Below are 15,462 nucleotides of genomic sequence, written 5' to 3'. Positions count from 1 at the left end.
CCAGGGGCACTTAATCACTGAGCCACATCCTCAGCCCTTTTTTATATTTTATTTAAAGACAGGGTCTCACTGAGTTGCTTAGGGCCTTGCTAAGTTGCTGAGGGTGGCTTTGAACTCACAATCCTCCTGCCTCAGCCTCCAGAGCCGCTGGGATTACAGGCATGCGCAACTGCACCTGGCTTCCTAATATATTCCTTATTTTTTTCCTACAAACTAACTCATCATTATTTTTACTCAAAATTATTTTTTAAAAATTTCAAAAGAAAAAAATAAAAATAAAAAAAGCTGGGGATGTGACTCAGTGGTACAGCATCCCTGGATTCAATCCCCAATACCAAAAAAAAAAAAAAAAAAAAAAACCCAGCAATGCAAAAAGAACATAACATCTTTAGGAAATCAGATCTACTTTACCAAAGAAGCATAAGACATAAGCACTCACTTTATTTTTATTTTTGTTTGAGTGGAAAAAGAGGATACAAAAAGGAGAAAGTTTTAGGAAATGAGGCCAGGCAAGAAGGCTACGGAAGAGACTGCTAGCCTTCCACTCCACTCTGTGGCTCCCTACTTAAGACCTTTATCAGTCTCCCTTGAGATCAGTGTTGGCCAATGACATATAAGAAATCTTTCTTTTTTTTTTAAGAGAGAGTGAGAGGGAGTGAGAGAGAGGGAGAGAGAGAATTTTATATTTATTTTTTAGTATTTGGCGGACACAACATCTTTGTTTGTACGTGGTGCTGAGGATCGAACCAGGGCCGCACGCATGCCAGGCGAGCGCGCTACTGCTTGAGCCACATCCCCAGCTCCATATAAGAAATCTTAAGAGGGAAGTGGGTATAGCTTGTTCCTCCCTCTTACTCTTTTCTGCTCTCAGAAGCTCCACAATGATACCCATGGCTCTACCAGCCACCATAGGAACTATGCATGCAGACAGTGGAGCAGAAAAACTGGAGCCCGAGTGCCCTAGGGATTTGTGGAGCAATCCTCTAACCAAGGGACTAACAAATCTTTCACAAGAGAGAAAAATAAACTTCGATATTATTAACACAATCTAACTGGAAATTATACAGGTGGAGTCATGAGCTTTATATTTCACACTAAGGAGTTTGTGTGATAAGTAATAAGAAACCACTGAAGAATTTTTAGCTAATATGCCAAATAAAGTACGTAACTCTCAAAAGCCCAAGCAATATTAGCCATTGTAAATATTAATATTTTCACTGGGTTCTACAGATTGATTAGAACATAAGGTAAAACAGCACTTTTATACACAAGAAACTGAATTAGTTATGAATCAGTTACTATCTAATCTAATATACTAGAAGGGAAGGTCTAAGGCCAATTATTTGAAATCCCAGATAGCACAAGAACAAGAATAAGGAAGAATATGAAAAGAAAAAAATGGACAAGATAAAAGAAAAAAAGTACAAATAAAATTTAATTCAATCACATAAGACATTTCCTTAGGGTATATTGTAACCATTTTATGTAAGTCATCAGAACACTAGTTAATTGATATACGAAGACTATATGTACCTGGCTGCTTAGCTACTGATGGAGGTTCTATGGTACAGAAGAAAACAGGTTCTGGAATTTCCACTCCAGCCAACAGAAGTCTGTCTGCTTCCCTGTTTTGTTTATGCTTCTTTTCTCCCTCCCGTTTGGCTTGACGAGCTGCAGCTAACGCACTGGATTTGGATGAGACAATGGTGTCTCCAGTGGCAGTCTGCAAGCAAACAGAACAACTGGAACGAAACAGGTTCTTGGAAAACATTCATCTCCCACGAAGAATCATTAATAAGAAAAATCTTGACTTTTCTCATCAGAACTTAGGAGAAATAAATTCAGAAAGTTCATTATAACTTTTCATAAGTAAAACTCAACTGGTATAAGAATTCTATCCAAAATATTGCAGTCATAAATTTTAATAAACAATAAAACACACACCTCATATCCAAAATCCATTTCTTTAACAAATAAATGTACCTGTCTACATTTTCAATCACAAAAAAAGAGGTTAAGTAGAGGTCCCTTACAGTGTTTTAACATCAGGTAAGAATTTTTTTTACAGAAAATTGCCTATTAAATATAAAATTAACCAGAATACCATTGACCAGCTAGAATTGATAGTGTCTACATAGTTAAGAGTCCAGTTACTCTTTAAAACTAAAATTTCACTTTTAACCTTTTATATCATGAAGTTCGAAGCCAGTTTCCTTCTCATTAAGGACAGTCCTACTGATACAATACTCCAAAAATACCTTTAGAGTTCCTTTAAATACAAACAAGGAGCACAGGACACTTTAATACCAGAAATCTAATATCAACACTATGAGAATTTTTTACTAAAGGATACTGAACTTGCAATCAATCATGAAGCGTTCCAAATGTTAAAAGTAATATTATCCAAATGACAGATACAAAGTTTAATGATAAAACTCTACCTGACTTAATCCACATAAAGGAAATGTCCTTAGTTTTAATCCACCCAAAATATAATCAGAATCAAGTATTTTTATCCATTCATCCTAAAAATTTCTTCATATGTCTACTATACACAATCACTGATCTACAGACTGTGGTAGAAATGTGAGCAAAAGAAACAAAAACCCTTGCCCTCATGGAGCCTTTATTAGCAAATTATCTTTTAGTTATTATCTAATTATAAAATTAGATTAAATTTTCTGTATGATCAAGACAGGTAAAAACCCAATGGGAAAAAGGCAATATTTAAACAACCTTAAGACATATATGTATCCATAAATAGAATATTTTACTTGGATGTGAACTTTATATGTATATAATCCATCCTGTTACCTTCTATAATTTACTTTTCTATCAAATGAATGATAGTCAACCATGTTAATTAATATGCCACAATATTCATTATTCTACTAATGGACATTTAGATTTTTTATGAATTTTTTGCTATTAAAAAATACTTGTAACTAAATATTTAAACTACTATTTTCTAGAGAAATCATTTGGTCATTTACCTGTTTAAGCCCAACAGTCAAAGCGATGTTACCAGCAGTCAATGAAGGGATTTCTACATGTTGGTCAGCAAATGGCAAAAGCAGACGACTTATTCTCTCCCTTTAAAACCATGATTTATGTTAGTCAAGTACTTTTAAAGAAATGAGTACAGTTTTGAAAAATAACCTAAGCTTCTACTTACGTGCAGTTTCCATTAATATTATGGATGGCCAACTGGGGCTTTAGCATTCCCGAGTAAATACGCATAAAAACCACTGGGCCTCTCTGCTTGTCATGAAGAACTTTAAATGCCAGTGCGCATAAGTCACCCTTATACCACTGCCTATAAAAGAAAGAGGATATTACAGAAAGGTCTATAAAATATACTTCCCACATATCTATACAGAGCAAACCAGAATCACTGCAGAAATTTAATTTTAATGTCTTCCAAAGATCCCTCATAGTCTTGGAGTAGAGCTATCTATGTCTATTAAGTAATGATGTGATGTACCTTTCTTCCTCCACTGACTAAATTATTTAATGGAGATCTTACCACTAATTCTTCAAAACTAAAAATAGTGAATTCTCTTCCAAATATTACCTCTATTTGCAAATAATTTATTTGCTAAGACCTCTCTTTCAAAAAGCATATCTGGGAACATCATACCATTCTCAAGAAGCCCACACAGGGTGAACAAATGGGTTCTTTCCCATTATTGCTTTCACCCTCCCTCACTTTTTGTTCCCTGCATAACCATAAATATCTACAGTACATACATGAACTTGTTTATATAGCCAACATTCTTACGGAATTATGTTCTTAAATTCTTTATTGATGGGTTTTTAGAAAGTCCAAATTTTCCCCAAATTGCCAAATTTTGCACATAGGTACATCTTTCTGAGGTGAGACCATTTTTATTAGTCTCAAAGAAGTCTACATGACTCAAAATAGATTAAACATTTCTATTATAGGAGTTCTTCAATCTTACTCCTATTCCTTACAATTTAACAAATACTAATCTAGAGTACTTACTATATATACCAGTTTGTTCTTATGCTTACCACTAATTCACTGAGTTGATAGAACCCTAGGACGTAGATCCTGTTCTCTGATTTTATAAATGGAGATGTTAAGCAACTTGGAAGAGCTGGGATTTAAATCCAACAATACATATTCCATGCACAATCACTTTACCATTATGCCCTTCAAATTTACAGATGTGAAAAGTTATTAATGAAAAAATAATAAAATCAATAAAAAAAAGTTATTAATGAATGTCCTAGTTAGCAAATTAAAGCCCACTTCTCTGCTCATCTGCATAATGCTCGCTCAGATTTTAGAGAATTTATTACCTAAGTATAATGCTGTTAATTGCAATAGGAGTAAAACAATGACTTCCTTATAGCCACAAAACATTTTGAGCTTATGAAAAATCCACAAGTCTAGATGTATATAAATGTATCTACTGATTATTTAACAAACTTTTTTTTTTTTTTTAAACTAAGATGACAAGGTCAACACTTAAACACATACACAGTGAAAAGACACAACCTACCTCCATCTATAAACATGGAAGGTTAGAAGAGATGATGACAAATGTCCCTTTCACATAAAAGTTACTATGGCTCTATGTTATGTTATTTTCAAAGATATTCTTCACCACTGATGAGGTCTACTTGTGTTTTCAAGACTTGGAATTTAATCTATGAGACTGCTACTTACAGAAATTCATAGTTGCGCTCTTCAGGTGAAGGCAAGTACATAGTAATAGCATCTAATAAAGGCTGTACACCTTTGTTTTTCAGGGCACTTCCACAAAGAACAGGCACAGCCACCTGAGCCACTGTTACTCTGTGTATTGCAGTCTGTAGCTACAAAGCAGAAATATAAACAAGCATTAACTTTGTGTAGCATATACTGATTCTGCCAGAATCTCTCTAAATAAGAGGCCTTCCCAAACCATCCATGTAAAACGGTGGCACTCTTCACCATACTTCCACCATTATTTATGGCTTTTTCTTTATAATGATAATTATTGTAAAGATCTGGCATGTCCAGCTGCATATTTATTACCTGCCTCTTGTTCATTAAAATATAAAATCCCTTATAAGCATGCAGTAAGTCCCATAAAATACCATTAAGTCCCCAGAAACCAGAAAAGCTTAAGATATAGATGTTGTGTAAAAATATTTCTTAAATAAACAAATTGATATTCTTGTGATTCAACCTTGATAGTCTAACAGAGGACTGGTCAGAAATAAAAATATATAAATGTGAGTTAGAATTTTTCCAAATTAAGGTCCAAATTAAACAAAATCCAGGGGTTGGAGCTGTAGCTCAGTGACAGAGCACTTGCCTAGCATGTCTGAGGCACTGGGTTTGATCCTCAGCACCACATAAAAATAAACAAATAAAATAAAGGTATGCTGTCCATCTACAACTACAATTTTTTTTTTTTAAATCCAAAGGAAAATGAGAAAGTAAAAAAAAAATTTAATTCTCAAAAATCAAGAAAAGATTAGTGTGTTGATAACAAGAAAACTGGTAGGACAATTTTCTACTTTAGATTGTGAGCTCTCTAAAAATAGATTTCATGTTATATGACAAGGAGCATAATAAATATCATGTTTAAACATTCAAATACAAAATAAAATTTTTCAAAAATTGTGGTATCTCATTCAAAACAAAAAGAGATCACTTTTTTTTTCCTATCTTTAACTTCACATGACTTAAAAGTATGCCTCAGTTTAAGTGAATCTGTTGGGCTCATCTTTGGTCTCATTTTACAGATTACCACTTGGAAGCAACATTCATTTGACACTTCTGTGTTTCATAAAGCAAAGTAAAAAATTTGTCAATTCATGGAGGAAGGTTAACAATTAACTGATCCTAACTACATAAGTAAAGAAGATTTAATCTAATTTTGCAAAATATATCTGGAAACAGTACATTGTTGGCATTGTCTAAGTACCTATATTCAGAGCGATTTACCTTTTTTTTAAAAGAGGATTTTCTAACAGTATGCAAAATTTAAAAAAAACAAAACACCTAAGACAAAGAAATCAAACTACATCCAATTAGAAAAACTCTGTCAAAGTAATAGAACAATATAAATACCTTTTCAGCTGGTAGCAAATCAAAATTTTCACTAAATTCTCCTAAAACCAAGTCAGCAAATTCATCATCCAAATCTGCAACCTATAAAGAAAGGGTTAAAGTTTTATAACTTGCATTAATTTTCACATAAGAAACTTATCTAAATACCACAAATACTCATTATTAAAATGTTTTGAGACAGCTACATGATCTACCTTACAGAGGCCAAATACCTCTTCATATCTTTTAAAGAGATGGTTTTTCTTTCAAAGAAAAGTAAATTTGAAATTGAAGATGTATTTCCTAAATTCAAAGAAAGTCAGAGTCTGATAAAGCATCTCAATAAAGCGCTACCTACTAAGAGTATGCAAAAGAAGTAAAAGGCACAATTTATATACAATGCAATACTTGTCTTTTAGATAAATTTGAGAGTTTAAGTTCACAGAAAATTTCATTTGTTGTTGTCCCTCCAGCATTCTGAATGATCACCAGATAAGGAAATATTTACTGAGAGGTGTTGGCAATACTTCAATAGTAAAAATAAAATTATCTAGTTCATGTTCTTTTCATAACCATGTACCTATAAGAAATATGATAATTTAGCTGATAATAGTTTTGAAAGTTGGTAATAGTACAATCTCCTAACCTTTTAACTTGCAAAACTAAAAACTCTACAGGTGTTAATCAACTTCCCGTTTTCCCCTCCCTGAGACCTTGGTAATAATGACCATTCTATTTTCTGTCTCTGAATTGACTCTAGATACCTCATAAAAGTGGAATCATACAGTATTTGTCTTTTCATTACTGTTTTATTTCACTTAGCATAGTGTCTTCAAGATTTATTCATGTTGTACCAGAATTTCCTTCCTTTTTAAGATTCAGTAATATTCCACTACATGTATATGCTGAATTTGGTCCATCTATTCATCTACCAATGGATACTTGGGTTGCTTCTACCTTTTGGTTACTGTGAATAACACTGCTAAGAACATGGGTGTACAAATATCTCCACAAGATCATGCTTCCACTTCTTTGGGGTACATACCTAAAATGAAATGTCTGGATCACATAGTAATTTTATTTCCAATTTTGTGAGGAACCTCCATGTGGTTACGCATAGCAATTGCACATTATGTTCCTGCTAATAATACACAAGGTCATAATTTCTCTACATCCTTGCCAACACGAATTTTCAGAGGTTTTTTTTAAATTATTTTTTATGTGTATTTTTTTTAAGTTGTAGTTCACAATACCTTTATTTATTTATTTTTATGTGGTGCTGAGGATCAAACCCATCACCTCATATGTGCTAGGCGAGCACTCTACTGCTGAGCCACAACCCTATCCCGTTTTTTTAAAATTATTATCAGCATCTTAGTAAACGTGAGAGGGTTTTGTTCTCTAAATTTTAAACACTTATGTATTTCTTGTAATTAGCACCTATTAACAGCTACTGATAATCTTTATTCCATCATATACTATCATATCCTAGAAGATGGGATAGTATGTACAAGTGTTTACTGGCTCCTCCACTAGATTACAAGAGCCTTCTTTATTCTTATGTACTTTTAAGATTAAAAAAAAAAAGTTAATGAGGAACCAATCATGCATCTAGTTACTGATTAATGTTAATTCCACTTTTGTTCTTTCTATGCCCTGCTAACCTAGAGAAACAGTACAACAAGTGGCAAGAGCTCTAGCTCTGAACTGAGACAGACCTGAGTTTGAATTCTAGTTCTGCCATGTTATTAGCTGTGTAACAACTCATTTAAGCATTCTAAGGCTCTGCTTCCTCACATGTAAAATGGAGACACAATAAAAGGCTGCTGTAAGGATTAAAGAAAATAGCATAATAAACACTTAACCAAGCCTAAAACAGGCCTTCAATAACTGTTAGCCTCTAATAAAAATATCGATTAAGTTGATGATAACTGTATTTTATAATGGCAAATAAATACTTGAAAAATAACTACCTACAAAAATGGATGAGGGCTGTGGTTATGGCTCACCGGTAGAGCACTTGCCCAGCATGTGTGAGGCACTAGGTTCAATCCTCAGTGCCATATAAAAATAAATTAATAAATAAAATAATGGTTTTGTGTCCACTACAACCAAAAAAAAAAAAATGTTGACAGAATTTGGACCAATTCAATTTAGAAGTGAAAAATAAAAGGACTCAAACTCATATTTTTCTCTACTCTAAGATTCACTGAGTCTGCTGGGCGTTGGTGGCACATGCTTATAATCCTAGCAACTGAGGAGGCTAAGGCAGAAGGATTACAAGTTCAAGGTCAGCCTCAGCAACTTACTGCAGCCCTAAGCAACTCAGGGAGATTCTGTCTCAATGTAAAAAATAAAAAGGGCTGGGGATATGGCTCAGTGGTTAAGCATTCCTGGGTTCAATTCCCAGTACCAAAAAAAAAAAAAATCAGTGAGTCTAAGGTTTGTTTTACTTATTGCCCTATACGCTAACAAAATAATAAAATATTGCAAGTATTAACTATCTTGATATTTTCTATCAAATTTGAAGACAGATGAGGTCCAGAGCTACACTAAGTATAAAATTGATGGTTTTAAATTTTTCTAAATAATTGACATCTGGTAAAATAAAAGATAGGCAAATACTTTGACCCAGCAATTCTGCTTCTAAAGTTCAACCCTCAAGATACTCTTGCACACATGCATAGGAAATATAAAGAAGTTCACAGCAATGCTGTTTCTAAGAGCAAAAAAACAAAAACCTTGAAGTCCATTCACAGGAGAAAAGACAACAAACTCTGATATAATCACATATTGAAACACTATACAAGACTAAAAGTTAATGAACTACACATAAGAACATGGATGGATCTCCATAACATGAAACAATGCAATAAAATACAAATAGTATCATTACTCTTCACAATATGCAAAACTAAGTTCTTTAGAGATGTATATATCATATACTATGATATATAATATATATACCATATATAAAATATATACATAAAATATATACGTATAATATATATGTATTATATATATTTACAGTAAACTATAAAGAAAATAAAGATAAATTCTAAAATAATACATTGGGGGATGGGGGATACAGCTCACTGGTATGTGCATGCTTAGCATGCACAAGGCTCTGGGTTCCCCAGGATCAAGATAAAAATATATAAATGTTATATGTGTGTGTGTGTGTATATGTGTGTGTGTATATACACATGTATGTATGTATGTTGACTACAGGAACAGGAAGATTAGTAGGAAAAAGATATGAACAGGAAGTGGCACACAAATTCAAAGATATTGCTAACACTCTACTTATGCATGGGGGTGGTAAACATATTGGTGTTTCTTTTATTATTCATTATACTTTACATATCCCAAACGTAATTTTACATAAAATTTCACAATAAATAAAATGTTCAAAAGTTTCTAAATACTTATATAATTTTAAACTTGAAATATTTATTTTACTTGTTCAATTAAGGTATTCCTTGCTTCAATTGTCTTCTTAAACAATTCAGTATCACTCGTTTCCAAAAGGGGTTTTCTCTCGAAGTCTTTTCCATCATCTGAATTAGAATTCCATAGAAGTTTTTCTTTATTTACTATATCCACCACTCCTTTGAAAGTTTTAGCCTCACCAATTGGTAACTATAAGACAGAATGAGACTAGCATTATTAATGGTCACTCACTTAACTGCACTGGTGTTAAAATTTATCTAATTACACCACTGTGACCAAACTGCTAATCATCATTCTTACCATAATCTATAACCATTTTTATTTATATACCAACTTTTTATAAAAAGAATTTTAAAGAGCTTAAATATATATATATTGCAACAAATAAATTGCTAAGGAAACTCAAGAAGGAGCTGATGTTACTAATCAATTTACCTGTAAAAGCAAAGGCTTTGCCTTTAACTTCTCTTTGATACTTTCAACTGCATAGTTAAAACTGTAGAAAGTAAAATAATCATGGTTAAAAATATAGTCAAAAATTCTTAAAACAGGCTTACGAATGTTCTTTCAAATAACCCCTTTATTTTCCGTAATGTTCAGTATTTAACAATTTGCTACAGTACAGTAACTTGAATAAATTTCAATATCAATTTCAGATAACAGTGACTGAATATCTACATAATCCTATTACACAGGAGTTTAGGGTATTATTACCATGAACATCACATAATTAAACTTTGAGATTAAAATTAAATGAATTAAAGTCACACAAGTAATAATCTCAAGATTCAATGCAAGATTTCACTTGAATCGATGATTATTTCTTCTATAACTGTTGTGTTTGCTACCACAACAGGTTACCAGCTTTCTTCCAAGACCCAAACTGACTGATTTTTCTTTACTTTGACCTTAGGCATTCTTTCTTTGCTTTTGCAGTACTGTGGATTGAACTCAGGGCCTCATACATGATAGACAAGTACCACTGAGATATTTCCCCAGCCCTATCTTAGGCATTTTCATAGCATATGCTCCACTACTCATTTCTATGCTAACACTACAGTTGGCTACTATGGCACAAACACCATCTTTGAAACACAAGCTTATTTATACAAACGTGCAGACCACTCGGGCACCAATGTCTTTGAGAACCAGCCTACTAATCAGGTGTTTCCCTCCCCATCACCATAGGCACTGTCATTCACTAAACAACTTCAACAAAGTCAGTAAACTTCCATCTACAAGAAGGAATACCAAATAGGAAGGGTCAGAACCTAAGCCTAGCACATTTTAAAAGTTGCTGTGCTATTACTAATCAAGAGTCCTTTAAACAAATAGCCTTAGAATTAGTGAAGAGTTATATTAACACAAAGCATATGATTGTCTTAGGGGAAGGAGAGTTTACATTTTTATTTTCCATTCTCCCACAATAGATCAGGATATCTCCCTATCATATTTTCCCCAAAATTCTTAATACTCTTGATTGTCAGAGCTGGAGATGTGGCTCAGTGATAGAGCACTTGCCTAGCATGTGCAAGGCCCAGTGTTTAACCCCAGCACTGCAAAAAACAACAAAAATTTCTTGATTTCTCTTTTACATTTTTTCCAAATCCTTCATATGTTCTTGATTCTCTAAAATGCATGCTCAGAACAATGTATCCATTTTGAATGATAAATCACCACTCTATAAGTCAATGAGCATAACCAGTACATCTCAGCATTAACTCACTTTTACATTATATGCAAGTCTTACAGCAAGTATATTCTCCCCTCCCAATTCCTTTTATTCAGAACTTGATACCTAGTAGCTAAAGAAAATCAGGAGACAAGGAAGAATGCCACTATGATAGGCAACTGCAGGAAACAATTCTCTACTCTCTACCTCTAGCAACAATAGGGAGCATGGTCACCTTCAGCAATACAGGCACTACTCTGTACAGTTCTAAAATGAATCATCGAAACACCACTTTATTAGGATCCTAGGAAATACAATTCAGCCTCTCTACATTAAACACAGATGATTTACCTCCTATCAGCTCTCTAAACTATTATTCAAACTTATGCTGTTTTGAAGTTATTTTTATGGGAATAAATTAGTATTCTAAAGACTAATTATACCCTATAGGAAAGAACTGCCAATCCTAAACTTAAGTCTGTAGTCCATGAAAAGTTCCAATTATATTCTCACATTGATAAGCCAAAGAAACACATTTTATATACCTTGCTCCAGTTTTGTCCATCTTGTTTAAAAAACAAATTCGAGGTATCTTGTGTTTATCAGCTTGCCTCCACACTGTGAGAGTTTGGGCCTAAAGCAAAGAAGAAGAGGTAAAACAAATATACACATGCCCACAAAAGACAAAAATAACTGTTAGTAGACATGCAATGAGTAGATACAAAAACCTATGGTAACATGGACTGCACCTAACTCTAACACAGAATTAGTACCATTGTTAACCATAGAAATGTAAAATATTTGCAATTGTGTACAATGAATCAAAATGCAGTGTCATATATACATAATTAAAATAAATTAATTAAAGAAACAATTAATACCTTTGTACTTATAATGCTAAGGTCACTCCTTTGCTATTAAATTAACATAGCTGGGAATGTGATAAAGTATGTGTTTCGAATGGTTTGAGAATATTTTGGGTGAACTAGGCTCCATACAAAGAGAATTAACACCTGGAAGGTATCAAGTCATGGAAAGAGGATAAAGGTAAGAATGGGAAATATTTTGTTTGGCTTCATCTTTCCTAGTACATTTCACAATATTAAACTGTTTGGATGTTGGTTTTCTGATGTGTGATACAGGAAATTTAGCCTTAATTCAGACAACTGATGTGAGGTAAAAAGAACAAATATAATTGCTACTATGATTAAAAACCACATATTTCATTAGTATTTGAATGTTCATGTAAACTGAGGAAGATTTAAGAGGAATAAAGAAACCAATACCTGTATTTAAAAGGTGTAATTCTTATATGCTTTTCTACTATTTTAATTTTTATATATATTGACAATATAAATATAGAATGAGTCTATTAAAACATCTGTGCCTGTGGAATCCGAAAGCTTTTAAGCAAAACATAAAAAGCTGAATGTGCTAATACTAGTTATAATTGAAGCCAACTTGTTGTTTGTTCAGGTAAAATTTATATACAATAAAATATATAAACTTTTAAGTATATAGCTCAAAGAGTTTTGATACAGAGAGACATTCATGTAAGTAGTACCCCAATCAAGATAGAGAACATGCTTTCATCAGAAATTTTTCTCATGCCTCTTCTTCTCCATAAACAACCTGTTCTGATTCCTGTCACCACAGATTCATTCTGCCTATTCTTGAACACAGAACACAATGAACAGACATGAAGCAAACATTGAACACAATGCTTGTGATATTCATTCACCTTTTTAGATACACTGGATCATTGTTTTATATGAACATACCAGTTTATATTTTCTATCCACCTGTGGATATGCACTGGGGCTGTTTCTGGTTTGGAGCTTTTATGAATTTAGCTGCTATAAACATTCTGAATAAGTCTTTGGTGCACAAATGTTTTCATTTGAATAAGATATAGAACTGCTGGGTTTTAAGGTAGGTATATACTTAACTTTAAAAGAAACTACCATAAACTGGGATGAGAGGTGGGAGGGAAAGGGAGAGAGAAGGGAAATTGCATGGAAATGGAAGGAGACCCTCAGGGTTATACAAAATTTCATACAAGAGGAAGTGAGGGGAAAGGGGAAAATAATACAAGGGGGAGAAATGAATGACAGTAGAGGGGGAAGAGGGGAGGGGAGGGGAGGGGGGATAGTAGAGGATAGGAAAGGCAGCAGAATACAACAGACACTAGTATGGCAATATGTAAATCAATGGATGTGTAACTGATGTGATTCTGCAATTTGTATACGGGGTAAAAATGGGAGTTCATAACCCACTTGAATCAAAGTGTGAAATATGATATATTAAGAACTATGTAATGTTTTGAACAACCAACAATAAAAAATTTAAAAAATAAATAAATAAATAAATAAAAGAAACTACCATATAGTTTTCCAAACTGGTGGTACTAACTACAATCCTATCAACAACCTAAGGGTTCTAACTGCTCCACACTCTTGCACGTTTGCTATCACTCTTTATATTTTTACATATTTATTTTTTGAGACACGGTCTCTCTATTTTGACCAGGCTGCTATTATAAAATTTTTGGTACATATTTCCCCCAAACAAAAATATTCTTCTATATAAACAACACTGTATTTTGCAATCAGGAAATTTAACATTTATATAATACTTACATTACAAATTTTCTCATAGTCAAGGCTTGTTCTTTTTTTATTTTTGCTATTAAATGTGCAGATGTAACTTTGATAAGGTTAAATGAATCAAGTTTCTCCTTTTATGATTTATGCTTCTTATATGATCTAAGAAACTGTTACCTACACTAAGATTGAGGAGATATTTTTTTTTTCTTCTAAAAGTTACAGATTTGGCTAAACAGTCTTTATAGCAAGTAAATACCTCTGCCAGGGGTCTCAGATGAGGATTTTAGTAATTGTATTATTTCCCCCTAGCTTTTCATTTTGAAAAATTTCAAATCTATAGAAAAGTGGAAAGAATAAATTTTCATGTACTTCTAGATTCCCCAAATACTAAAATTTTGCCATATTTACTTTTTCTGTCTTTATCAACATGTGTGCACATGTGTTTATGCATGTAGTACCTATGCAAATGCACTTCAGATCACCTACAATATAAGGAACACAACTGACTGATGGCCCAAACTGTTGACCTTCTGGATCTAATGCCAAATTCCTGCCAAGGCCAAGCTATTCCCAGATAAGCCTTGAGCACAGCACAGGTATTAATATACACCTATTCCCGCTATACACAGTACTCCTCTACCAAGTAACTTTGGCTCAAGGACTTCACATTGGCCTGATCAATCTTTTATGGAACCATGTGGCAGTCTGAGATTCTTCCTGTCCAATTCTTCCTCCAGCTTCCTTTATAGATGTCAGACCTGCACTGTGGTTTCAGTGCTCGTCCTTTATTCTTCTCTCTTGATCTTCATAGGCATTTCCTCCAAAAATTTCCCATATATCTGGGCATCTACCTTCCCAAAGACCCAAATTAATATCAGGTATGTATGAGGCTTGGATCACGAGAGTAAGTTGCAGATACTGTGACACATCAACCCTAAATACTTCAAGCATACATTTCCAAAGAATAAGGACTTTCTCCTAAATAATCAATTATGGATCACATTTAGAAAATTTTAAATTTGATACATTTTTACCTAATACCTTTAGTCCATGTTCAAATTTCTCTGACCATCCCAATGGTAATGATGTTCTCTGGAACTTTTTTTTATATCCAAGATCCAATGAAGAATCATAAATTACATTTTCTCGGCTTTTTAGAACCTTTAATCTCATCTCCCCCTACCACTGTCCCAAACATTTGTAATGCTTGCATTGTTTTTTTTTTCTTCCCCAAATTTCAAAATGTTCTGGCCAATTGTTCCTCCGCAACCCCCAGAATGTCTTTTCATTTAGATTTCATGCTTAGATACAGGTCAATTTTTCTTTCTTGCAAGAATACTATGCAGGTAATGCTATATGCTTCTGAGTGCATTATACTGTGTTGATGTGTCCTGTTTTTAAGGAATGTTAATTCTGACCACTTAATAAAGATAATATTACAATTAATAATTTTAAGGTAAAAAGAACTAATGTGGGTTGTACATTTAACATGAAGCTGACCTTGACATTATAAGATGAAGGAGGTACCAGCTATAAAGAGGATATAACTCATCCCACTAGCAATATATTATTTATTATAAATCCATTTTCAAAATTAATTCAAGAACTTATTTATTTATGCAATACTGGTGACTGAAATCAAGGCTTCATGCATGCTAGGC

The 15,462-nt window shown here is 33.2% G+C and overlaps 1 protein-coding gene across 4 annotated transcripts in view; it reads right to left on the bottom strand.

The window, feature by feature from the left end:
• Gfm2 (GTP dependent ribosome recycling factor mitochondrial 2) overlaps nucleotides 1-15,462 on the bottom strand; it is a 60,758-nt gene that overhangs the window by 30,044 nt on the left and 15,252 nt on the right. For all 4 annotated transcript variants that reach the window (XM_015497790.2, XM_015497789.2, XM_048800134.1 and 1 more), the window contains 8 exons: nucleotides 11,741-11,829; nucleotides 9,959-10,019; nucleotides 9,533-9,712; nucleotides 6,092-6,172; nucleotides 4,697-4,845; nucleotides 3,176-3,316; nucleotides 2,994-3,093; nucleotides 1,534-1,723 (listed from right to left, as the gene is read on the bottom strand). In XM_015497790.2, the coding sequence (XP_015353276.1) occupies nucleotides 1,534-1,723; nucleotides 2,994-3,093; nucleotides 3,176-3,316; nucleotides 4,697-4,845; nucleotides 6,092-6,172; nucleotides 9,533-9,712; nucleotides 9,959-10,019; nucleotides 11,741-11,829 (991 nt within the window). The remainder of the gene's footprint in view (nucleotides 1-1,533; nucleotides 1,724-2,993; nucleotides 3,094-3,175; nucleotides 3,317-4,696; nucleotides 4,846-6,091; nucleotides 6,173-9,532; nucleotides 9,713-9,958; nucleotides 10,020-11,740; nucleotides 11,830-15,462) is intronic.

Source organism: Marmota marmota, unplaced genomic scaffold (assembly GCF_001458135.2).
Source record: "Marmota marmota marmota unplaced genomic scaffold, marMar, whole genome shotgun sequence".
NCBI lineage: Eukaryota > Metazoa > Chordata > Mammalia > Rodentia > Sciuridae > Marmota > Marmota marmota.
The sequence above is the reverse complement of the archived record's forward strand: the minus strand, read 5'-3'. Positions and strand labels throughout refer to the sequence as shown.